The 27535-nt window shown below is 40.0% G+C and overlaps 1 protein-coding gene across 3 annotated transcripts in view; it reads left to right on the top strand.

The window, feature by feature from the left end:
- The window catches only part of ADCYAP1R1 (ADCYAP receptor type I), a 141618-nt gene that overhangs the window by 20112 nt on the left and 93971 nt on the right, over positions 1-27535 (top strand). For all 3 annotated transcript variants that reach the window (XM_054191491.1, XM_054191492.1, XM_054191493.1), the window contains exon 2: positions 12848-13012. In XM_054191491.1, the coding sequence (XP_054047466.1) occupies positions 12965-13012 (48 nt within the window). In that variant the 5' untranslated portion in view covers positions 12848-12964. The remainder of the gene's footprint in view (positions 1-12847; positions 13013-27535) is intronic.

Here is a 27535-nt window from a genome sequence, read left to right on the forward strand (position 1 = left end):
TCCAACAAATTTTGCATGTATGTGCATGCATATATTTATATTAAACTGGTTTGGTCCTGAGTTGTTCAAACCTTCATAGGTATTCCACAAGGGCCATATTCTGCCACCTTATAGGGCAGCTATAGGTTCACCCATAGGGCATCATAGGGCCAGTTTATCTTCTACAATTGTCACATGGAAATCCATGAGCAGATCATAAAGATGAATATAGAAATCTTGGGCTTTAATCACAGGTTGAGAAGGTGATTACACAGTAGTGAATTGCTTCCATTCATTTATATTTACCTTTTTTCTAGAAGGACAGTTGTAGTGTTGGTTTATTCAGAACAATAGTGAAGCAGTGGTGTGTGAATCAAGATGAATATTTCCATTATCTAGATTTTAGTTTTTTAAAAAGTCATGCCCATAAGAATCTTCAGTGCTATAAGCCATGGATATTCACACCTTTGTAAGGCCCTGGGCACTCTGAAATGTGACCTCAACTAAGACGTTGTAAGTGCTCTGAACCATGGCTTGGGAAATCAGTTTTACAGCACGGAATAATTTTGCAATGCTACCTAAGATATTAGGATTTCCAGCTTTTTAAAGAGACAAACTATCTAGAGACAAGCTAAGGCAAAGGGATGAAAAGGTTGGGATTACCTGCAACTTTCTCCTCTTTATCATCTGAAGTGTCCTTGCTTCGTGAGACAGAGTGCAAAGGCCTTTGTACTTTGTGAAGATAAAAGAAGAATCCCACAACATTTTCTCTAGACTCAGTTTCATTTCCTGCTATGCTAGGCCAAAGGAAAGACTTGAACTGCCCTTTGTGTGAGTAGAAGCTTTACTTCTGAGACCTGAATGCCTCCTGTCTGTCCATGTGTCTAAGCTACAATCGCTCTCCTCACCTGCTAGCGGGAAAAGCTCAGCTGCCTTCACTGCCTCTGGATTAGTGGGAGCAGGAAAGGCCAAGAACACATTGTAGTTTTGTCATTGCAGTTTTCTCTTGAGACTCAAGTTCACTGGATGGAAATCAGCTCTGAGTCAAAGGCCATGTGATTGTGAATATATACCTATTAGCACCGAAAAAATCAGTGTGTCAGAGAAAGTTGTTTACAAAATATTGAAATTATACAGAGTCTCTTTAAAATGGTGACTTTTTTTGACTGTCCTCCTCTTTCTGGAAGGCACTTCCAGCACCTCTGTCTGATGATGGTTTGAAGCTTTCTTCTAATTCCCAGCTTAACATCTTCTTGTCCCAAACCTGATTTTACTTTCAATTGCTTTTCTTCCACCTTTGTTTATACTTCTACTATGCTCAGGACTGTCCCTACTCAACACAGATTCTTCTGAGCTAATCAAATTGGTTTTCTGCATTATTAGCTCTCTGTTTACCAAGATGATGGCCCAGAGCAAGGTAAACCCATGTGCTGCTGAGGTGAATTGTTCATCTTCTGTTCACTATGGAGGAAGCTGAGGGAAACTAGCTTGGACATAGATGTTTCACTTTTAGACAGCTACATTTATGTGACATGAATTCCATCCCTGGTGTTGCAAGAACACGTGCTGTGGAAAGTCCTAATACTGTCCAAAAGTAATGAGTTCATTAACCACAAGATGGGATACAGCTGGGTGAACTTGGGCTGTTCTAGGTGCAATAGAAAAGGAGGACAATAAGAAAAGTGTGTGGAAAAAAAAGGGAATTATGCCACTTGTTAGTGCTTATGGAGTGACTTAACCTTATCTTTCAGCGTAGGAATGAAACTGTTCAAAAAAAATAAAGAAATATGTTTTCATCTCTCTAAGGACAGAAGGGATAGGGTTGTAGTCCCAGGACTGTTCTATGACACGTTTCCCTGAGAAATGAACAATACACACTTGAGGAATAACAAAAGTAGGGGAATCATTTTCCTAACCAGCAAGGAAATAGAAACATATTATATTTGTTCTTCTTTTCATCAAGATGGTCTGAACTTTGGTCCATGAAAGCTTTCTATGTTGTTGTTTAGAAGTGTGGGGGAGGCCAATGGATATTCATCTGGGACATCTCCATAGATTGCCGAGTCAAAGTGCTCAATGAAGTACAAGTTGTTATACTCAGAATAGGTCTGCCATTTGCATTGGAAAATAAGAATGAATTCTACATATACGGCAAAGAAAGATCATTTTGTCATTCTCTCTGAACACCTTGGCAATTTTTCCATACTTCCAAGCATCCTTCTGTCAATGCCAAGTTTATATCAGACTGTTTTCTGCACACCAATGTCACATATTTATTCTTTTGGCATCAGACAATTGCTCATTGTATTTACCACCTTCCAATGCAACAGATAACTCCCTTTCCTTGCTTCTTTTATTACTTTAGTTCTGCTTTCAGATGGGAAGGGTACACTTGTTTCCCAGAGAGAATATGAGGTTGGTGTGCTGTTGCTGGAGTTCCGAGACTGTGTCTTGCCCATGGGTCCATCACCAGCTGCAGGGCCACTGCTCTGGAGTCAGCCTGCCCTAAATAGTGGAATGTCTTGTAAAAGATACCCCTGTTATTTCCTCACAGCTGAGAGCATGCAGCACCTTGCACAGAGGCTAGCTTGGGTCTGGGCAGCAATGATAGCTATGTAATGAAAACTATATCTCAAGATAATCCATTCTGCACATCAACAGAGCTAATTAAGGGTGCTAAGAGTGGCATCACATTCCAGTAAATATATTATTTCTAGTTAAAGAGTTGGTTTGAACGTACTGTACAAGTACTGCACTTGGGGTGATCTTCAGACACAATGGGAATAAAGGGCTCTGGTCCAGAGCTGCATTTTTCTGCTCTTCCTCTTTCTTCTGGCTGCGATAGATGTTTGCTCAACACTGATGTTGTTTAGCAGACATATATCCAGCCAGATGGGTTCAAAGCAGAGACTGATGTCAATGTTGATGGATAGGTATCAGAGTCTTTATGACCTCCTATGTAAACAGCAGTTACAGCAATAGCCAGGGAAGGAAATGCAGAACACCAGGCAAGGAAAGAAAATTAATCAAGTAGCTCTTGTAAAACTTTCTTATGCCAGATAAAGAACACTTTTTATGTGTTGTGGAGTAATGATTTTGAAGGACATTGCCAAGCAGCACTTAAAGCTCTGCTGGAATGGAGCAACACATAGTTATCTTTATGATCCCATATTAGTTGCATATTAGCTATGAAGTACCGCATAGATCACAGATGCTTCAAAATGGTAATTGACCTGCCTGTGAAGATAAAAACTTCTTATATCATTCTTTACTTTGCCTTCTAATGCGTCTTAAATGCATGGTAGTTTATAAATATTTCCCTGCAACTGAATATCTGTGGTCTTTAGTTAAAGAAGTCACGTCATTTCACCAGGTCTCTGGGGAAGTCAGCAACATAAGGGCACAATAAACATGTTAAATAATACAAGAGGGAAAATAATGTCAATCAAGGCAAGAATTGCTGGATGAATTTTATGGGTGATGTTAAATGGGAAATCTGCCCAGAAAAGCAAACCTGTGTACAAGGAGTTATAAATTATATTCCATAGTTTCTGCTTTCATAAGTCTATAGCTGCCGTAGTTGCAAAGATAGGCTAGAAAGTCGTGACCTGTAGATGAATGATCCACTCATGTCCATCTGAATTTTCAGTGAGCCTGAAGAAACAGTTCGAACAAAGCGGCTTCCAAAGTCATTATAATGTCAAAATACTTAGATACCCAGAACAATCCTTTAGATGTCAGTGACCTTCATTTTTATCACACCTATATGGGTGAAGCAGCATAATATGAAGGTGAAGAGTTGTTATATCATGAAAATTTTTTACTACTTATAAAAGCCAGGCATTTTAACTGGAGTTTGTTTAAAAAATCAGGTGTTGGTTAGTTTTATACATGATGTCCCAGAAGGACATAAAATTTCAAAGCTTAAGAAAGGCTGGCCTTTGTGATCCCATATATGAATGGTTGGGATATACTAGATCTGGATTTTCAAAACGTTTTTGATAATGTCCTTACTGAAGAAAGATTCTACCTTGAAGGAAAGCAGGCATCAGTTGAGGTCAGGAGAGCTGAGTGAGTCGAGACATGACTGATTTATGTTGATTTAACACGTTTTCACACATCTGCTGGCCGATGGTAACATCTTATGTGAGCTCTTTGCCTACAGTGAATGCAAGGCAATGGAACTGAGCTTGCTGACAATGAAAGAAAACCAAAACTAAATTATACTGGCTTGAATTTAACGTGAACCAAGAAGGACATATATAATTACTGCATATCAGCTGAGACATAACAAATTCGTAAACTGTAAAAATTGTACTGTGTCTGAGTCCTAAAAAAAGGCAAAACAAAGCAGCAGGATATGCAGGATATACTATTCTTTCCCCAAATTAATAGTGAGTGCCACAAGGAGCTATGCTAGCCTAATCTGATGTAAGGTCTGAAAATTAACAATATGATAGCAAAATTTGCAGATGATCAAGAAATGAATCAGATCTTCAGGAAGTGTAAATTGGAGTATCTTTCTTGAATTGACAGAGCGACATTTTAAAATCTGTTCTAGAATAGTTTTGAGAGGGTTTTTTGAAATGTTAGGAAAATTCTATAAAGCTAGAGGACTAGGAAATACAAGAGCTGTCAGGTTATACAGAAATGATAAGGAGCGTACTTTGTAAGGACAAATTATAATACTCTTGCATCTTCAGGGAATTTCAATTTAATTGAAAACACTCAAAGGAAAAGGAAAAAAAAAAAGAAACTCCACCAAAATTATAATCAGAGACAGCTGAAGTAAAACATGCATGGAAGTTATTAGGCATAGCTATTAGGACTAAAGATAGTACTGCAGGTAAGAAAAGGCCATAACACAGACAGAAGTCAGTGCTCTGTTTTGCTTACCATTAGTGCTTTGCTGTCTTAAACTTTGGGATGGAATTTTCTTTGTTTGCCCTTGTTAGCCTGAGTAAGCAGAGTGGGAAAAAATAGACTCAAAGCAGTAACTCACTTTGTCCAAAATTAGGCACCTAGCATTAGGGTATAGAAATTTCTCCCTGAGGATATTTACCTCTTCTCCACTGACTGAAAAGAGAGCCTAGGTAGACAGGGCTGAACTATAAAGGTCTAATGTTTGAATGTGACTAATGCTGTTTAATGTTTTCATTAATGACCAGGATGATGGGGTGGAGTGCACCTTCAGAAAGATTATACAAATTTGGGAGGAGTGGTTGACAGACCAAATGTTTGGTCATGCTGCTATTCAGAGGAAACTGGACAGGATGAAGAAATAGGCAGAGAGGAATCTCATCAAGTTCAAAAAAGAGAAATGCAAAGTCCTGCATCCAGAGAGAAACAACCCTATGCACCAGGCTGGGGATCAGCTGGATGGAAAGCAGTTTTGCAGAGAAGGACCTAAGGCTCGTGGTGGACATGAAGTTGATCCTGAGCCATCAATGTGCCCTTGTGGCAAAGAAGGCCAAAAGCATCATCAGCTGCATGAGGAAAAGCAGCGCTAACATGTCAAGGGAGGTGATGTTTCTCTCAGCCCTGGTGAGACACATCTGGAGTGCTGGGTCCAGCACTGGGCTGCTGACTACAAGAGAGACATGGACACACTGCAGTGTGTCCTGTGAAAAGCCACAAAGATGATTAAGGAAAGACTGAGAGAGCTGAGGCTGTTTAGCCTAGAGAAGAAAAAATTCAGGGGGATCTTATCAATATGTAGAAATATCTGATGGGAGGGTGTAAAGGAGCTGGAGTCAGGCTCTTCTCAATGACAACCAGAAACAGGACAAGAGGCAACAAGCACAAGTAGAAATATAGCAAATTCAACTTAAAGATAAGAAAACACTTTTGTTTTGTTAAAATGGTTAAATACTGGAAGATGTTGCCATGGAACTTGTGAAGTCTCAGTACTTGGAGACACACAGAAACTGATTGGAAATGGGTCTTAAATAACCTAAGTTACCTGCTCTAGGTGACCCCGCTTAGAGCAGGGCAGTTGGACTAGGCAGCCTCCAGAAGTCCCTGCCAACTCCCAGTTCTGTGAATCCCCCTTACTGGTTATTATTTCTTCTTGCAAAGCCGCATTGCTCTGATTTCTTTCCTACACAAGGCCCCGTGGAAGTCAATGAAACTGGTAATCCTAATTCACGTAGAAACATTCAAACACCACCATTTGCATATGGAAGTGACAGCAATTTACCATTTCCTGGTTTTGTAATCACACCTTTGTCTTCCTTTTTTAAAAAGGGAGTTCTAGTAAAATTCGTAGGTGTTTTCTGCATGCTATGCAAGAAAAAAAAATAAAAATCAAATAGACTATTCCTCAGATAGAAAAAAGACTATTATTGAGTATTGCTGACAGACTTGGTTATTCTATAACACTGAAATGCCTTAGCCAGGCAGCAAGTTGAGTACATTTCTTCCAACTATTTCCATGCAAAATTACTGTTAACATTGTACCAGCTCCTTTTCTAAATTTTGTTTCCTGAAGTCAGAAGCAACGGTTTTCCTGAACAGTGAAAACACTGGATCTTAGAAGAGACTACCTGATTTAATCTGCCATTAATAAACATTTTGCAGCACATGACCCCCACATCAGTTCACATGTTAGAACGATGGCTGGATGTCCTACAGACCTCATCCTTTCTTGTGGACAATCCTGTGACAAAATCCAGGTTTCTGCTTACCAACTCTTTCAGGCAAAGTTGTGCCATTTCTGCCAGAGGCCCTCATGACATTCACACGTAGCTGAAAAGGGCTGACTTGTCCCTTCTAGAAGTAAATCCTTTCCGAAAATCCACCTCTTAGACCTCCTGATGTAATTACCCTTCAAATCCTGTTTTGTTGATTCAAATCCTGTTAAGCACGCAAGGGGAAAAAAGTGAATAAATGTCTTCTTGGTTCTTAAAAGGAAGATAGAGCCAGAGTCTCAGCTTCTGTGATCCATGCAGATACTTGAATTTCGGTGAATTTACTAAGATTAATGCAAGTAAATGAATACAATGCAAAATATTTAAACTCCAGGAAATAAGTGGTACATTAAAGATAGTAGAAAGGCCATCATGTTCTTTTTGTTTGCCTTAATAGGATTGGTCTTTACAGACCACCTGCTGTGGGAAACTTTAGAGCTGTTGCTGTCTGGCATTCAGTTAAAATTTCTTCTAGTTTTTCTGTTACTTTAAATATTTCAGCATCAACTTATCGACACCCTAAACAATCTAATTCCTTCTCAGGCCTTTGTTGTAGGTCAAACTTTGCTATTTTGTGTTTCATACTGCTGATCTATATACTTCAGAGGAGTCTGGAGGAGGGGTAATTCTGTCCAAATTTAGATATCTACAATGTAGATGTCAACGTATGCGCTAGCTGTTAAGAACTCTTTTACACTTATGGAAGAGAAGTACAAAGTTTAAAGTAGACAGTTAAAATAGGTCAGTCAAATTGCTTTCTTCATATGTCTACTTCTCTCTGTTGACAGTATAAAAAGAGACTTGACAATGAGCTCATATGTGAGTATGTGTCTTCTAGCTTTCTAAAATTAGGCGACATGTCCTAGGTCACTGAAGGGTTGTTCCCCCAACTCTGCTTATTTCTTGCCAGCAAGCGTCTCGGTTGACACGAAGAAGGTTCATCATGTCCTCTAATATAAATTATGAAGCTGATGTACTATGTTTTGGAAGTTTTAGGAGGGAAATAATAAAATGCACTGGATTTCACATCTTGTATTGAGAGCCTAAAGAAGATAGATAGGGTGTCAGTTACATATTTATCTGTTCATATATAAGCCAAAGATGTCCATCTAGCAAAATTTGTGCTATAAACAGCTGCGAAGTTCCCTTCCCTGGGGAGAATTTGGAAGTGCCAAGGGGGTAGTCTGTCAGCCAAACTGACTGGTGGTGGCTGGAGTATTCTCCTCGCCACCTTCTTTCTTTTGCACCCCGTCAGTCTCCATCCATGTTTATTCTGCATAGAGAAATATTCTTCATGTCACTAGGAAGTACTGGGATAACTGTGCATGGAGTGGGTGACTTTGCTGCAACATAGAGTATTCAGTCTGCAAAAGCTCAATTAATCCTGCATGTTGTCAGAAGCTTTCAGACTTCCGCACTTGGGTAGTAGCTTGGTCACAGTGCAGGAGAAGGATATGGTGGGCAGCCCTGACTAGACACTGAATTAAGATTAATTAAGTAATTTGATCACCACTGGTCTAAACCACTGTGGGTCAGCTTTGGAATTTATTATTTTCCTTTCAAACCACTGGCACATGTCCCACAGGACCATATCAAGGAGCCTAGAGGATCAAGTTCTTTCTTTCTTTTGGGTAAGATCTCAATAATTGCTGAAAACTGCCTTATAAAGTCACTAAAATTCCTTTTTTCATTCATCACACATAGGTACGCTATGTCTGAGATGCTGTATAACAGTTCTGCCCATTACTTGATATAGTGACGTTTGGTTATTTTAAGGAGTGATTCTTTTATGCCTCCCTTGGAGTAGGCACATCCCACTTGGAAAGGACTCACTATCTGTTTTTGTTGGTTACTGAGATCATATTGTACACTTGGCATTTACGGGCTTCTCACGGTGCAATTCTTCTCACCAGACTTTAGGCTTCTGTAACATAGTCCACATATGATCTAAGCACTCCAGATTCCCTTCTTAAGCAAAAGAAATGGGCACTTGCAGCAGAACGTGTTTTGCCGATTCTTTTCCAACCTGTTCCATCCATTCGTAGATGATGAATTACTTTCTTAAGTCATTAGCTGACCCAAACAAGTCTTTTTTTTTTTTTTTTTTTCCTGTCCTTTTTCTTCCTGTATTTCCACCATGCTTGAAATAACACCCTGAAGCCCATTCCATTTTAGGAACAATAAACTGATTTTCAGATTCTCAGACAATTCAACAGCCCTTCTTTTTCACCAGAGATAATTGAAGATTTTTTTTTGTATATTGGGGAATATGCATAACTGAAAGGTGCAACCCCCATGCTATTGGCTATTCTAACTTCACTAATTTTAATTACAGTAGAAGATGCAGATAAAATAAAACACGAAGCACCAGTATCTATTATTTACTAATGAAATTACAGCATTTTGTTATCAGTGACATCAGAAGACGATACGATAATTCCAGATTTTCTTCCACATCCCACATTCATATATTTATTTATTTTCAAAATACTGAATGGAAATGGAAATGTTTTATTGTCTGTATTTTTAAAAGGTTCATTTTTCTAGTAAAACATAGCTGATAGTACCTGTTTGTGAGATAACTACTTATCGGTAATGGGTGGGCTCTGCATTTGTGTGTACCATACCTGCCAGCAGCTGCTAAAAAATACATACAGGTTCTGCTGCAGGTCCAGGGGATAAGTTCATGGAACTGGTAGTTGTTATCACCTAACGAACACTGGAGTCTTTGTAGACGGTATGAAGGCCTCATCCCAGTTTCTGATGCACGTTTCCATGACTACCTTGAGGGTAAAAATGAAGTCAATTCTTTTACTTTCTCTTCAAAATGTGAAAGGCAGGCAATGAAATGGTTTGCAGATGTTCCTGTCATCTCTTTAGAAGTTCCTTCAAAACTAAGATAAAACAGAAAACATCTACTCTCCGTTTATCAGACCTAGTGAATGCCAGGTTAAAGTAAAACTGGGTCTTCAAATATTGGACTGTATTCTAAATTTTACCACTTTTCCATGGGGTATCTGTCTACCTGTTTACTCAGGCACCTCCTACTCTTCCATTGTATTTAAATCGTATTTCTGCACTATATTTAAATCTACATTACAGTGGCAAAATCCAAAGATAGAATTCAATCTCCACACCACTCTCTGGCCTTTCTGGACTGGCCTGCACTCAGGAGTGCAAATGATCAAGAAATAATTTCAAATCCAATGCCTGCTAATGCGCCTGTCTTGTTTTCTCTTGCTTCTGTTAATGGAGTGACTTTCCTTTTCCAGCTCATCACTGCTGAATGTCACCACGGATGTTTGCTGTCCTCCTCAGCTGAGATCTTATCAGTCCCTCATTATTTGATAAATCATCAGAAATTTAGTTAAGTAATTAAATTCAGTACCAGAGTAGAGGAAGAGTGACTGATTGAGTGAAGATGGAAGAAAGCAGATCAGTTTAGAGGGAATTTTATGAATCATTGTTCTCCATTTAGTCAGGGTCTGGATAGAGAAGACAAAAATTTAGAGCGCGCTTAATTTTCTTTTTTATTTTTTAATTGGAAGGCTCTCTCCTTTCTAAATGCTGATATCTTGGCAGTATGTTGCAGTCAGTACAAAAAGGAAGTGTCCCCTGATCACAAAAGTTCTTTTACATTTGCCTTTGTCATTCCTTTATTTACTTTCTGTCTTTGGTCTGTTTTCTTTTCTGTCCTTTCTCCTTTGTTATATTTCCTCAAATTCCCTCTGATATTTTAAATGTTTTTCCAATATACCCTTGCTTTATTCTTTCTCTAATTGTTTGTGTGTCTTATATCGCTGATTTGTTATCATCTATGGTCCCTTTCTTTTCTTCTCTCGAACATTTACTTATCTGTTTAAACATTTCTGTAGTTGTGAAGATGTATGTCAGTTGTGTTTATGCCCACAGAGGTGACAGGTGGTGGCATGTAGGAAACCTACGTCAGACAAGAAGATTTTAAAAGGGGCCTTGGCGTTCAAAGACTTCATCTACACTTGGGAACACCACAGATGAGAGACAGTTCCCTGGCTCTGAGACAAACTGGTGTGGCACAGCTCATGCCCATGAGGCTAAACTCTCATATCTTCCTAAGCAAAGAGGTTGCACCTAAACTACTGGAGACACCACCAAAGGACTTCTCACTGATCTTATTTTGGAAGAATTAGGGCCTTAGAGCAGAGATACACTGGAGGCGTGTGGTGTATTAACCTTGGTTGGATGCCCCCTAAGTGATAGAGCAGCCCACCAAGCTGCTCTGTCACTCTCCTCATCAGCTGGACAGGGGAGAGAAAATATGGCAAAAAGGTCGGGGGTCAAGATACGGGCAGGGAGATCACTCAGCAATTACCGTCACAGGCAAAACAGATTTGACTTGGATAAATTAATTTAATTTATTACCAATAAAATCAGTGTAGAATGATAAGAAATAAAAACAAATCTTAAAACCTCTTCTGCCCACCCTACCCTTCTTCCCACACTCAACTTCACTCCCTAATTCTCTTCCTCCTTCCGCCAAGCAGCTCAGAGGGACGGGCAATGGGGGTTGTAGTCAGTTCATCACATGTTGTCTGTGCGGGTCCTTCCTCTTCATTCTCTTCCCCTGCTCCAGCGTGGTGTCCCTCCCATGGGAGATAGTCCTGCATGAACTTCTCTAACGTGAGTCCTTCCCATGGGGTGCAGTCCTTCAGGAACCCACAGGTTCACAAGCCCTGCCAGAAAACCTGCTCCAGTGTGGGCTCCTCTCTCCACAGGTCCACAAGGCTGCAAGGAGCCATCTTCAGCGTGGGCTTCCCACAGGGTCACAGCCTCCTTCAGGCGTCCACCTGCTCTGGCATTGGGTCCTCCATGGTCTGCAAGTGGATATCTGCTCCACCATTAACCTCCATGGGCTGCAGGGGGACAACCTGCCTCACCAAGGTCTTCACCACGGGCTGTAGGGGAATCTCTGCTCTGTCTCCTGGAGCACTTCCTCCCCCTCCTTCTTCACTGACCGTGGTGTCAGAGTGGCTTCTCTCACATCTTCTGACTCCTCTCTTCCGGCTGCTGTGCAACAGTTTTTTTCCCTTCTTAACTATGTTATCCCAGAGGCGCTACCACTGTCCCTGCTGAGCTTGGCCTTGGCCAGCAGGTCTGTTGTGGAGCCAGCTGGCACTGGCTGTATCAGACATACGGGAAGCTTCTAGCACCTTCTCACAGAAGCCACCCCTGTAGCCGTCACTCTACCAAAACCTTACCATGCAAACTCAGGGATTCATCTCAGATGAGGGACAACAGGGGAAAGAAAACTAACGAATATGAAAGTATATCTCCATGCTAGAACCTGACTGTAGGTAGGGCGTCAAACGTGACTTCTGGGTCACAAAGATATCAAGATTTGAGGCAGGATTGCTGTTTTAAATAGTAATGAAGACTGGATCCAGCCAGAGACTAAGACACATAGGTCCTCTTGAATGAAAATCTTTTTGAAGAATCATCATGATTTGGAGCAGGTGGGAATTTTTAAATATTGGGTTATGGCAGGAGGTGCTAGGATGGAGATAACATCAGGTATGCAATTCTGTTGATATCCTTACCACCTGTCTAGCTCCTTGGCAGAGACTAATGGATGTCACAGGTTAACATGACATCGTCCATATAAGTCAATCCTGTCTTATGTCATGGATGAATCTTTAGCCTGACAGTACAATTCATTCCTTTGCACATCTGTTGCTGAGTTCTCAAAAAACTATCAGATTATTAACAACTCTGGTCACAGACTTTGTTATCTGGACAAGTGATCTCTGGGAATAAATCATGTCATACAGTCTCCTAAAAAAACCCAGACAGTTGTTCTTTTGAGACGCTACTGAAAATCATGAAGGTCAAATTGTGAAGCAGACAGCTAGGTCCCTTTTCTGTTTCAAAATAATCCATCCTGCCTTCTCCTTTGGGTACAGTTTAGGTCTTTGCAGCTACAGAACCTATTTCAGCAGTTTTTGTGATACAAGTTACTTATCATACAGACATGTCCTTTGGCTTTAAATTAATTGTCCAAGACTATCTCTAGTAACTGCAAACCAGACAAGTATGGTTGATCTCTAATATGTACAACTCACAGTTTGTGTTGCTTTTTCTGTGTCCATTTCGTTTTAATTTGTGTTTTCCATATTTATAATAATTTTCCTTTTTCACTGCAGAGATCTGAGCCTTGACGTGAAGACCTTAACCAAAAGATCTGCAGAGACTGTGTGCTTCATCCCTAATAATAGTGCTAACAAGCAAAACTTAACTAACGTTCAAAATTAAGAGGGAAAATGGCCATCAATTGGAAGATCTTCTTCACTCTCACATTGCTTCCCATGGTAAGAAAAGACATTTTTATTTTCATTGTACTGGTATAAATTCATGTTCTCAAGGCCAGCACTTGCTAAGAGTAAAGGATCCATTGCTGACACTGATTCTGGCTTTTTATTTGTGGCTTAAAGTTATGGTAAGACTTTTCCAATCTCTTTTGTGGATGCAATAGAACTGTGATCACTTCTCATCCTCGAGAAGGGCAAGTCAGTGCCTTGAGGGGATTTTTTCACTCTTTGTATCTGAGATTAAAAATAAAATAAAATAAAGTAATAGCTAAAAAAAATACTGGGGCTCCTGTTTTAAATCTGTTGGTTTAAGATTACTCTTTCCAGGCAGAGGGGATAAAATTAGTGATTCCCATCATCCCTGTGAAACCTAAGCCTCAAGATACTTCAGCCAGTGCTTTTGTGTGCCTCCATTTTAAGATGGCCAATTTTAAGAACCCATACAAGTGGACCTCTAAAGATATAGGCACTCAAACTCTTTCATCCTTTTTCTGAAGATCTTGGACTCTTTATGAAGATTACAGGGATTTTTTTACAACATAAGTCTTTACTTACTAAGTAACACGCTATCCCATGAATCACTCAGTCTTAACATGTGTCTGGGGATTGTGACCCGTTATACCCCTACGCATTGTGGCTGTATCCAGCCTCACATAACAGCCATAAAACCACTGAATAAAGCATGTTTTTTCACTTTGTAACTATGGGGAACAGTACATAACCCCCATATAAACTCATGTTGCATTCAACTCTGTTTTTTGCCAGACTGTTGATCATAAGTGTGCTTTTCACCGCTTCTCAAGAAGCGTTGCACAAAAGGATACTGTGACAAATAACACTAGTCTTTAAATCCTCTTATTCTTATTAACAGCCTTCTATAACTCCCATGCAAATGCCTTACAATTGCTTAATATACAGATATTCTCATGTTGCTGCACTTTAATGCCAGGTATTTTAAAGCATTCTTGACATATGTTTTGCTTTTATTTTTAAATGAGAACATTTTAATTTGTGACCAGAGTATCTTTTAGCAGTTTTTACAGAGTCTCTTTCTTATATATTGATTGTGTGACCTGTCATTTGCAATGTGTAGTGGTCAGCATACAGAGCTCATCTTTATTTTTGGCACACAAAAATACATACTTTCCTCTTAGGTCTTATTTAGAGACCACCTCTGTTAGCTGCATGTCTGAAATGTAGCATTATTCAGGTACATTCTGTAGAATAGAATAGGAACTGGAACTTCTGTTTCTCCAAATAATATAGTCCCTTCCCATACAAATATCTGGTCTTTGAATTTCCTTCTAGTGTATGACTCTTCTGACTGTTGCTTAGCTTTTCTTGTCAGGTAGAAAGTATTACTTATTAACAAAGAGGGAAAAAACCTCAACATTTAACCTGTTTTAAATGCTTAAATTTGTGTGAGATTCCTGCCTTCTTGACTATAAAAGGAGATTACCTCGAATTCAGATGCTGTGGTTTTGGATATTCATTAGATTATACAAACACACCTTGTTGCTTCTGGTTTGAGACCCAGAAAGGACAACTGTCATGTCTCAGTCTTTTAGGAGCTCTCATCAGACAGCTCAGCCTAGGACAGCCTCAATGTTTCCTCATCTATGAGTGTTGGTGAGATGCATCCTACACTGGGTGAAACTGGAAAGAAAATTGGTAGAGCTGCTGAATTCCTGGCCATACTCACACATATTTTTCATCAACAAAATTAATTAAACGGTCATATGAATGGAAAGGCAAAAGACATTTTTTTAAATGATCAAGATTTTTGGTGTTCAGCTTGAGAGAGCCAAAAGGTGTCTTCTTATTTAGAGGTGAACAATTTTTAATTAAGGGAGATAAATGTGACTGAACATATCTCTTGAGCTTTCAGATGGATGACCTTCCTGGCAAATGTAGAAGGACAACAAGTTTCCAATTTCTAGCATTTCAGGACATAGCTGTGATCGCTCAGCTGGATAATTAGTGATCAGCTCCAACTTTTGGAAAGAACAGCTCTCTAATGTAATACCATGAAGCAAACTAGAGCTAATAAGAACAAATATGCTTTTATATATGCTGTTTCTGCAATGTTTATGAGGTTGTTTATGAGTGTGAGGTTTTATTATAGTCTCTTGCAGGAGTCCAGATACTAAAATTAACAATTTTACACACATGGACTTGTGTATACGCACACACACTTCTTCCGTCAGTGAAGAGACTTATCCCTTTGACAGAGATTGTACCATAATTTGTGTAGCGTATTCATTTTTATTACCTCTCTAAAGTTTCTTTTGAGAGACTGGGGTGCAGGAATGGTATAATGTTATTTATAGTTCTTCCCTTGCTGGGACTTTTTTGTAATGCTTATGCTAACACATTTTGTCTCCATTGGGACACACGCTTTCTCTTCAAACCACCTCTAACATGCTGTGCTGATATCCTCAAATTGGTACTTTTCTGGCATGCAGATTTTCAGATTTTCTACCAAGGGAGTGGATGTGACTTTTAAAAAATTTAGAGTAAATTTAAATGTCATCCCAGCCTCCAAGAAGCACCTGAAAAAAAAATCTTCTTCTACTTGGCTTTCCTCTAAACACAAGTAGTGATGTTCAAAAAATCTCTAATTGTTCTCAAGGAGAGCTCTTGTTCTCAGCAGTTGGGTTTGATCCCCATTTTGTGGCACACATCTCCATCCCTCGCAGTCAGTGGGGCTGAGTTAGCTCCTGAACCTGTACATCTGCTTGGATGTGCGGTTTTTTGCTTCAACAATAGACAGACCCATTTTACCCACAGAAAACCAAAGCACCCTGACTAATGCCTGCATTCATAAACAGGTTAAGACAAAGAGAGGACAAAGTGTATTAATGGAAAATTCTAGGGGGCCTCACATATAAGTATAGACTCACACCAGACATCAAGAAAATAATATGCTAGTAAATAATTAGAAATGGGCATGTGAAGCTAATTCTAATTGTCAGAGACTAGTGTGGTTAGATTTTTCTTGTGTTTAAACAGGCTATTTTGTATTTGCCTATCACAACTGTATTCCACCTTCTTAATCACTTGGGACTGAAAGCAGGATCTAGATGCATGATATCTGATACATCTTTTACAGGAATTCTTGAACTTTACTTTTTTTCCCCATTTAAAATGCTTTCCTATCTTTAAATGTCTATGTAGCTATTTTAGCTCGTTTTAATCCATTTTTTTTTTTAGGTAGCCCGCTTCTTTTCAGTTATTCTCATTCTTTTCTTTGTTTTCTCTGAACATCTCCTCTTTTAATTTGAACATCAGTTTTCTTCATCCTACCTATTTTTTTTTCTTCTGAATTCACTTTCACTGCCATTTTGATTGATTTCTCATTCCATTCATCTATGATAGCAGTGGGCTTGGCTTTTTATTGGAAATATTAAGAAAAGTCATCATAAAATTATTGAGGAGATAGGATCCTAAACCATCGTTCCTTTGTCTGGTTCCAAATGTACTTGAGAAACAATAAAATTCATGAGTCACAAAGTTGGCTTAGTATATGAACTGAATTTTAAATGTAACTGCAATGCAGGTGTTCTAACTGTCTGTAATAATTCAATCAGATGTATTTCTTCAGCTAATACTTGGAATTTCTTGTGGGTGCATTTTTTAATATTGCTAAGCTCAAATGTTTCAAATGATAAGATATTCTTTATTGTGTTTCATTAGCTGGCAAACATACGTTCATTGACTTCCTTAAAAAAAAAAAAAAAAAAGAGAGAGATGAAAGGGAAAGGTGTAAGTGATGCCTCATGTATACCAACATTGCAGCATGATCACTGTATGAGGCTCAGATGGGCAAATACAGATTTGGATGCACAGACAGCATCTCACAGATCAGAGAATGAAACCTCAATCTGGTTATGTTCAAGCAATTCACTAAGAGGGGAAGAGAGAAACTAGATGTGTTTGTTCAGACCCTGTTTACTGAAGGGGGTAATATTTCTCAATCTTTTAAGGGTGTCTATAGTCTACAGAGCAGAGAGCTCTCTCTATCCTCCGTTATTCATCTGTAGCTGTCACTTCCAGTGCCAGGCTACGTTCCAGTAAGATCAGTTACATTTCAGACCCTGTCATTTTTTAGAGATGAGAGACAATGTATGCAAACACACTACCCTAGGAGGTTTTTTCCAACCCTGCTATGTTTGTTAGAGCATCCATTTTCTGCTGCAGCCTAAATGTGAGGTTCCTCAGGCACAAACATAGATGGTTGTATTGGTCCCTGCTTCTTAAGTAACCTATTTTTTCCATGCAGGACTTAATGAGACAGCTTTTAATGAGTTTATCTGCCTCATGATTTGTAACATCTCATAACCTTTTACAGAAGTCAAATTCTCTGTAGGACTGCAACCATCTCTAACATAATGCACAGTTACATGGGACTTCCCTGTTACTTATGTAATGCAAATACAAACATGTACAAATATAGCTATGGAACTGCTGGGAATGTTCTTCAGAGGAGAAAAAACTCAGCTAGCCAAGACGTTACTGCTTCTATAGTTTTTCTTTTTTAATACAAGGAGATAGTGCTGGGGCAATCAACAGACTGTAGCAACTTCTTAAAAACCTATGACTTGCTTAAAAAAGGAAAGAAAAAATCTCAGGATGTGTAATATTGGTTAAGGTATATCACAAAAAGCATCTGAGAAAATCAGTGTTGCAAAACAATCAGTGACAATGTCCTTGATACCAACCAACTTCAAGAACCTGTCAGAGGCACAAAAATTAGGATCCTAGGTTCCAGATGGTCCTTAGTCTGGCAACTAGGTGGGTTAGGTACTTACAGAGTGTGACAGAGTGATGTATGTCTCAAGGTATATCTCCACCTGAGATATCTATAAGTGCCTGGGTTTTTCTGAGAAAGCCTAGCATGTTGACACTTCTGTCTAAGATGCTGAAGCTGGTGGGAGACCTTGATGTTGTGTTGGTGCTCCGTCTAGTACACTGGGACTTGTAATTTCACACTGGGCACCTCAGGCATCAGTTATGGCTACTGCAGAAGCTGAAGAAAGACACACTTGGTCAAAATGTTTTTAAGCTTATTAAGCTTATTTGCACAAAACATGAATGACAACCAAAAAAAGAAAGTCTAGAAATATGCATTTTCTACCAACAGGTTCACAATGCTATGCACAAACACAGATATCTACATGCAACTTTCATTATTTAGGCAGGCAAGATACCTGTCTTAGAAATGCATGGCAGCAGGTTAAAAAGCAGAAAATGGTTGCCCTACATTAATGTGTTCACTTTTTTGCCCTCTGGTAGTAGTAACAATTTCTGTGACAGACAAATAATATGATGACAACACTGATTTAAGGACATTAATAGGATTCTTTTCCCTGCTGGTTTTGTATTCATGAGTTTGGAGGAACGTTGGATGAGCAGTCAAATAACAAATTGAGAAATAAAAGAAGATTTCTTAGAAAAGGAGCCTGTAAAAAAACCAAACCTACCAGAATCAGTGATTTTTCATATTGCTCAGCTATTAATATCCAGCACCTGGAGGGATATTATTCAAGTCTCTAGGAAGTGTGCTGCTCTTCCTTGGGTTTGCCGAGTCAGCAGCTTAAGAAGATTTACTGTGAATTCAGGTTGAAAAGATAGCTGTGATGCAGAACCAAAGCTACGTTAAAAGGAAGGGGGAAATGGAAGCAAAAGAGCAGGAGCAGAGGAAAAGAATATAAAAAAGCTACATTTGTATAACTACACTGTTAGGAATTTGGTATTCTGTATGCCCTCCTGTCCCTCTCACCATGGATCGTAATAAATATTTTCTTCCCAATCTGTGAAATAAACTCCACTGCTTCTCAGAGTGAATGTATGTCCTACGACAAGAACCGGGGCGTTCTTGAGGATCAAGTAGTTTTGCTGTAAGCCTGCCTAGGGGAGCACACAGGATCAGTGCTTGCCCCAGGGTTACACACCACAAAGTCTTCCAGCTGAACTGTCCAGAGGTTGTCTATGCAACAGCCATAGGGTTAGGAAGTAGACGCAAGGCAGTGTACAGTGCTCAAGGCTGTTTCCAGGGCTTCTTTTTCAAAGCAATAGAGACATGGCTATTTAATTGAAATCTATGAGGCCCATTAAAAACACTACCAACCATAAAGCCTAAATGTTGCTGTCATTGCAGCCCCCAAGGGCACAGAACCCAACTCAACAAAACCCTCTTTGTTTCTCTGGGCAAGGGGTGAATAACTCACACCAGGATAGCTTGTGCTCATGTTCCTGAAAAGAAAATTGGGTTTCTCTCAGATTTTTATTTTTTTTTTCCTATGTGGAAATCGCTTGGAAGTGAGGATTTTGGAGATATTCGTCCCCTTCAATACAAAAATATGGCAATCTCTGTGATAAATTTATTCCATGCTATACAATGCTAGTTGTGCCTAAAATGTAGAAACATCACCTTCCTAATGAAAGGGACCTGCCTCTGTACTTTCTGTGCGTTTTAGAGCTAAGTTGTGTACCTAACTGATGTCAGGAAATGCACTTAGACCAATATTGAGCCACCTCAATGCTGGTTGTCTAGATTAAGATATTGAACTATACTAATATATACTATTGATGCTTCTATAGTCAGTGAAAAGGGACAGACACATCTAGCTACTGGTATAACCCATCCTAAACTCCCGTAGTGCTCTCCTTACTTCAGGGTCATCAAAAATTAGTTTAGACTAGACTTCGGTTTCTTTATTTTTTAGAAACCTCGTCTTTATTGAGCAGTATGTTCCATTTTATGAATGCCACGTGGATGATGAATAGATGACAGTAAGTCACTGTTACCAATTGATTGTCTTGCATTGTCAACATTTTGGAACTCATCTTCTGGTGTCCCTCAGGGCTCAGTTTTGGGGCCAGTTTTGTTTAATATCTTTATCGATGATCCGGATGAGGGGATTGAGTGCACCCTCAGTAAGTTTGCAGATGACACCAAACTAGGTGGGAGTATTGATCTGCTTGAGGGTAGGAAGGCTCTACAGAGGGACCGGGACAGGCTGGATCGATGGGCCAAGGCCAACTGTATGAGGTTTCATAAGGCCAAATGCCGGGTCCTGCATTTTGGTCACAACAATCCCAAGCAATGCTACAGGCTTGGGAAAGAGTGGCTGGAAAGCTGCCCTGCAGAAAAGGACCTGGGGGTGCTGGTGGATGGCCAGCTTAACATGAGCCAGCAGTGTGCCCAGGGGGCCAAGAAGGCCAACAGCATTCTGGCTTGTATCAGGAATAGCGTGGCCAGCAGGAGCAGGGAAGTGATGGTGCCTCTGTACTTGGCACTGGTGGGGCCTCATCTCGAGTGCTGTGTTCAGTTCTGGGCCCCTCTGTAGAAAAGGGACACTGAAGTGCTGGAGAGTGTCCAGAGGAGAGCTACCAGGCTGGTGAGGGGTCTGGAGACCAGGTCATATGAGGAGAGGCTGAGGGAGCTGGGCATGTTTAGCTTGGAGAAGAGGAGGCTGAGGGGAGACCTCATTGCCCTCTACAACTCCCTGAAAGGAGGTTGGAGAGAGGTGGGTGTTGGCCTCTTCTCCCGAGGGAATAATGACAGGACCAGAGGAAATGGTCTGAAGTTGCAGCAGGGGAGGTTTAGATTAGGTATTAGGAAGAATTACTTTACTGAAAGAGTGGTCGGGCACTGGAATAGCCTGCCCAGGGAGGGGGTTGAGTCACCATCCCTAGAGGTATTTAAGAAACGTCTAGATGTGGCACTTGAGGGCATACTCTAGTGGCAGAGAATGCAGGTTGTTTGGTTGGACTCGATGATCTTAAGGGTCCTTTCCAACCATGAAGATTCTGTGATTCTATGATTCATAGTGGGGGGGTTGTGAGGTTAGGAAAAATGCTGTTTACTACCTTTCCTGGAATACATTTTTAAAATTGAGTATTGAATGTGTGTTTTTGTATGGGTGACAGCAGATGTCAATGGATCATTGTGTCTGTAGTAAAGAAAAATAAAAGAAAGCATATCATTAAATACTTCAGGATCTTTTTAAAAATGAAAGAAGATCTATTTTAAGGAGAAGAGGAAAAATATTTTCCCCACATAATAACAACTAACATTTTAACATTTAAAAAATATTTTGTAGTACTTTGATAGAATTATTCTTTCAGGTAAAGTTTGATGAACTTAATCTCAATTTCAACCACTTTTCCCCCTTCTTTTTGGACAAAATAAAATTTCTAAATAAATATCTTCTTGAAACAAGACACTTAACAATTCCTTCTCCTTTTTAAAAAGGGAAAAATGACAGCTCTTTTTTTTTTTTCGCCCGCTATCAATACAGTTTAGACTGTAACCTTAATCAATATGTTGTTTCCTGAGGGAAAATAGTCTCAATGAACACCTTTCAGCCAGATTTCATTTGTGCCAGTTGGTGGGTTTAATGGTTTCCTAACCTTTGTACAGGCCCAGTGGCTGGGCTCACTGTTCCAATATACTTTATATAAATGGACATTTACGCTGAAAAGTTCTGTTGAGGATTGCAAAATGACAAAGTTTTTTTACTGTTCCTGGCCTGCCCGATAACACATTTATGCAATATCCTTTTCTGTCAAACATTCCTCAGTAGGCTTCTTTTGGAGTGTAAAATTCCTATTAATTCTCTAAGAGCTTTAGGTGGAAAAAGAAAACTCTTTGGCTTGTGTACTCTTTTCAAATGCTTTCGGTACCGGAACCTCACTCTGACTCAGCATCTGTGGCCAAAGTGTGTTATTCAGGGGTTATTTAGCCTAAATACAGGCTGGTGATTTGGTTGTTTGAAGAATCATAAAACAGTTTGTCGATAATTTGAGCTACTGGTATTTGCAGATTTGGGAAGGGAAAGTACAGTACATCTGAGTACGCTACGTATTTTGATGCAAAACTGTTTTGGACCTTTATTTCAGCTTTCTTGTTTTCTAAGAGCTTGCCAGATAACTGATAATGCAAAATGCGTATTGGATAAGATTAGAGAAATGTTGAGGCTCAAGGGTATAAATTTGTGTTTACTTCCTCACAAATATTAAAATGTTCTTTTTTCTTGCTGCCCTCTGGCTGAGCTGTTTTTAGTTATTATATCTCTGTTAGCCAGTTATATGATAATTTCCTCCATTACTTAAAAAACATAACAAAATACATGACATTTTTGCATTACAATAGAAACTAAATTCTCATGCAATTACAGGCTAAGCTAGTACCTCTTCCAGCAATGCAGATGTGGGAAAACTTAAACCTTTTTTGACCATCCTGTGTTGTCTATAAGTATTAAATCTCACTGTCTGTTTTGAGTCTAACAGCTTTGACATCAAGATTGATGTAGTTATTATTCCTTCTGTAACAGCCTTTGCACAGTCCATTGACAGAGCAGTTGTGGGAGAGTCAGGAACTTCGTACAGGCAGGTGACATCAGTGAGCACAGGCTGTAAAATGCTGAAGGGTCTTTGATACCCTAAGAAAAGCAGACTAATGTGATCACATCTACACATACGTATTTATTTTTCCATTCCTCCAGGTCATCTACCTCCCCCCAAATCCTGAATGCTATGGTGATTTCAACTAAATTTGACAGAAAGACCGCATTCTCAGACAAATTAAGTTTCTAATGAATGTTTAGGCAAAGATGAGATTTTGTTAATTCCCTACACAAAAATGATCTTTCCGCATAAGCTCAAACCTCGTTAGACAGCAGAGCATCCAAACAGGAGCTCATCTAGGAGACACTAATCCATGTGACTAGGGACTTGGGTCTTTTCAGTCTGGAAAAAAGACGACTGAGGGGCGATCTTGTAGATGCTTATAAATACTTCAAGGGTGGGTGTCAGGAATAGGGTCAGTTCATTTTCAGTGGTGTCCAGTGACAAGACAAGAGGTAACAGGCACAAACACAGGAAGCTCCATCTCAACATGAGGAGGAACTTCTTTACTCTGAGGGTGACAGCTCTGGCACAGGCTGCCCGGAGAGGTGGTGGAGTCTCCGTCTCTGGAGACATTGAAAACCCGCCTGGTCGCCTACCTGTGCAACCTGCTCTAAGTGACCCTGCTCTGGCAGGGGGGTTGGACAAGATGGACTCCAGAGGTTCCTTCCAACCCCTACCATTCTGTGATTCTGTGATGTGGTCAATGGCTAAAGCTTTGTGCTACTGCTCACAAAATTCATCAGCTTTTTTTTTTTTTTTCTAAGAAAAACCAACAACCTAACAGCTAATTCAGGTTTCTGGCAATTCAGGATCACTGGTAATTAAGCATGAGAGCTTGAAGATCAAATGTTCTTATTGCTCCAGATTAGTGCTTGATTTGAGCCGTGCTGCAGCTTCTTGTTCCTCAGTTCCCTCTGTGTGACACAAGCCCAGCTGCACTGCCCTGGCTCTAAAAGGTGTGGCAAAGATAAAACCACTTAATGCTCAGGTATGTTCTACTGTTAGAGTGATGCTGCCAAAGACAAATATATGAATTATCATAGAATCATAGAATCTTCATGGTTGGAAAGGACCTTTGGGATCATCGAGTCCAACCATACACGCACAAAGAAACCCCAAACCCCAAACCCCTACAATCTCTGCCACTAGAGCATGCCCTGAAGTGCCACATCTAGACGTTTCTTAAACACCTCTAGGGATAGTGACTCAACCACCTCCCTGGGCAGGCTGTTCCAGTGCCTGACCACACTTTCAGTAAAGTAATTCTTCCTACTATCTAATCTAAACCTCCCCTGCTGCAACTTCAGACCATTTCCTCTGGTTCTGTCATTATTCCCTCGGGAGAAGAGGCCAACACCCACCTCTCTCCAACCTCCTTTCAGGGAGTTGTAGAGGGCAATGAGGTCTCCCCTCAGCCTCCTCTTCTCCAAGCTAAACATGCCCAGCTCCCTCAGCCTCTCCTCATATGCCCTGGTCTCCAGACCCCTCACCAGCCTGGTAGCTCTCCTCTGGACACGCTCCAGCATCTCAATGTCCCTCTTGTACAAAGGGGCCCAGAACTGAACACAGTACTAGAGGTGAGGCCTCACCAGTGCCGAGTACAGAGGCACCATCACTTCCCTGCTCCTGCTGGCCACGCTATTCCTGATACAAGCCAGAATGCTGTTGGCCTTCTTGGCCCCCTGGGCACACTGCTGGCTCATGTTAAGCTGGCCATCCACCAGCACCCCCAGGACCTTTTCTGCAGGGCAGCTTTCCAGCCACTCTTTCCCAAACCTGTAGCATTGCTTGGGATTGTTGTGACTGAAATGCAGGACCCAGCACTTGATCTTATTAAACCTTATGAGAAGTTTTGTTAATCTCAGTGCTGCACTATGGAGAAGCACATAATAGTGAGCTGCCTGGAGATCTGCGCAGGGTTAAGGAGCTCTGTTAGATACCTGGTTTTCAGACATTCTGAGATCTGTATCTTATCCAACCTGAAAAAAAAAATATTGTTGGGATCCATATTCTGTGTATTTTGGAGCTTAAACCTTAAACAAAATTATCAGTTGCATGTGATCGAAACATGCCATTACTTCATCAGTTCCTTGTACTGAACTGATGATCAAGAATCCCCTTTCTTCTGACTTTTTCTCACATTTCTTTGTATATGACTTATTCTCAACCATAAAATCCATGTACATGTGCTGATAGTACATGGCATGGAGGCACAGATGGGGATGACCAGGAGTGCCTCCCGATTTTCTAACACTAGTCTGAAGTCCCACGTAAATCTTCATCTGGTGAATGCCGTCGTGTTTGCATTGACATACTTACTGCTTCTCCACTTCACAGGAGCTTATTTGTTCTATTTATCCAACTGTTTACTATCTGCTTTTTAAGCTTTTAGGGATTTTTCTGGGAATTAAAGGAGTAGATGGGGACCAGAAATGATAAGGTTTATTTTGCTTTGTTTTTCACACTGTAACCTATTAGTTACAACATTATTTCTGCAGATATTCAAGTACAGGACGCAAAGATGGAAATTCAGCTTCTTTTCCCTTTTGTGTCCATAGATTTTTCCTGTATCTCTGTTAATGAAATCCAAAATAACACCTAGTGGTTGACAATTATATTTGAGGGGCAGGTCATCTTGTACTGAGGTCAGCTTCCACTGCCTGACCCTGCTTATAAAGAGAGGCTTTGGGATGCTGAGCAATGTGAAGTGCCAATATTCCAGTTGTGTTCATGGCTTTGGGAGAAAAATAAACACCAAACAGCTGCAGAAGCTAGCAGAAGCCATTGTGAGATAACACCATCAAAATCATGAGAGAATAAAATCCTGAGTTTAATGTAATGTAACCAAAAATATAAGGAAAGTGACAGAGATGTGTATGAATAACATTAGTCTAGAGAAAATTCTATTTTCAGTGCTGTTTTCTTGTACTTTGGGGCAGTGGTTTTTATTCATTGTATTTTTTTCATAACTGAAAATGTGAAATATTAATACCTGTTGGCAAAGTTGTAGTGTAGAAATTCTGAACACAGTAATCTTGAGGATTAAGCAAATGACAGTTAACATATATTGGAGTCACCCAGCATAACCCACGAGGGACAATATAAAACAGGTTCCACCAATTTTGCTTTCAAGGCTCTGTTTACCTTAAGTATGACAGCAATTTGCTCTCCTGGCAGATGAACCTTTTCTCTTTCTCTCTCTTCAGTATATATTAGACAGATAGTATTTATATTTGTTAGTGTTTTATTCTGATAGCAGGAAAACCAAAGCAGTCCAAAATACCTGCCTCCATTTCTGACCCTCCCTTTCTCCATGGCAAATGAAACTTTCTTTCTATTAACTTCTCTCTGAACCAAATTAAAATAGTACTGCAATTTAATGTTATCATTTCAATGGCTTCAGAGGTATACCTCTTTTTGTTGTATAAGTCATACTACAATTCAGAAATAAGTGGAGCTATGAAAATTTAGACAGTTTACCTTAGAGGAAATGCTTTGCACATCTTTATTCCATCGCACATATACAGCTATAGGGTGGACAATAAGGGCCTGAGGTCCCTAATAAGGAAAAACAGTATAAATGGTAGAACTGAGTTTTCTTTCTGTAACTGGAAATACATTGGCAGAAGAGAAATTAACTTCTTGTAAAGAAAGGATATGAGTAGAGAGCTAAAAATTAAGCTGTTAAGGTTAATAACTGAGAAATTCTGGCCACTTCAGGTACTGGGCAGCCATTTATGAGGGGAAATTCATCTGAACCTGAGTAGCAACCTTTTCTGAGTCTTTTGGCTTACTAAGAAAAATTGAGGCAAAGACACAGACAGGAACTCCGTGCAAGGCCTCTTTTCTGAGGTTGTGTTGCAGGTATTGTGTGGCTCTCAGCAGCCACCACTGTTGATTATAGAGGCAAAACTTGGCTTGTATTGCTGGGGTGCATACTAAGTCAAGACACATGAAGACATGTGGGAATCTAGGATGGCTAAAGGTTTCAGAACCAGGTATCAGCGAGGTTATGATGTGGCCATCGTCACAGATGAAAAAGGATTCAGTATTTTCAAGCCCAAATGCATAACACTAGGCTGTCTTAGTCAACATACAAGGACCCTATTAAATATGGCATGCATAAATACCCCAACAGAACCCTTACCTCTTTCTCCAGGATGCCAATTTATTGATGCTTCCACCCATTTAGCAAATTAAATTTGGGAAGAGAGGCTTGAACTTATCAGCCAGCACTTACTATCTTTAGTGTAGAGCAGTAACCATGTAGGCTTGGGCTTTAAAGCCTTTTTTTTTTTTCTTTTTTTGTGACACTGAAAAATTGTCTCTTGTTTAAATATGCAAAGGATTCTGAGCCCTAAATGTCTGCGCATTGCAGTCAGCTGCAAACAGCACAGCTGAAACATCTGTTACCCTTGGAGAGAGCCCCCGTGCCACTGAGTTGTGCATCAAGAATGCCCTTGTACCTGCCAGACAAGGTGACTGGCTTAACACTTTAGATGCCTGATGCATTTTGTTGTGGCTGAGAAGGACAGGAGATGTACCGTGAGGGTAGTAAAATGCATCCTGAATCTGTCCTTATTCAGGATAGATATCCCTTAGCTGAGCAAATTTCTGTATAGTAGCAAAGCAGAAAATGCTGGAGGAGAATCTGGGTCATGACAAGACTCTAAAAGTGAGACCTGTGGCTTATCTGTCAGGGTCTGAAATGCATCCAAGTCCTGCAGGTTTATTTGGAATGAAGTCACTCTTTAAGGGGGAGATCCGTTCTTAGAAGAAGACCATCTCTATCACTGCATGTTGCCCCTCCTTAAATCAAATCACACCCTGCAGTGTTATAAGAGTAAAATAGGAATTTGAGATGGGGTATGCAATCTGGCACTGTGTCTTGTTGTTTTGTTTTGTTTTCTAGTAATTTTACAATGTTATTTTGTAACACAATGTATTTTTGAACTTGAAGCCTGCTTGAGGTTCAGCTCATGAAATATACTGTAGTCACTGATAGGATTTTCTAACACCTCATGAGCAGTACAGATGTGATAAATTCATTGCTGCATGCATTTTACCCTGTTAATGGAGCAGTTAGCAGACCAGGTTCTGGGTCCC

This window comes from Rissa tridactyla, chromosome 2, assembly GCF_028500815.1.
Source record: "Rissa tridactyla isolate bRisTri1 chromosome 2, bRisTri1.patW.cur.20221130, whole genome shotgun sequence".
Classification (NCBI taxonomy): Eukaryota; Metazoa; Chordata; class Aves; order Charadriiformes; family Laridae; genus Rissa; species Rissa tridactyla.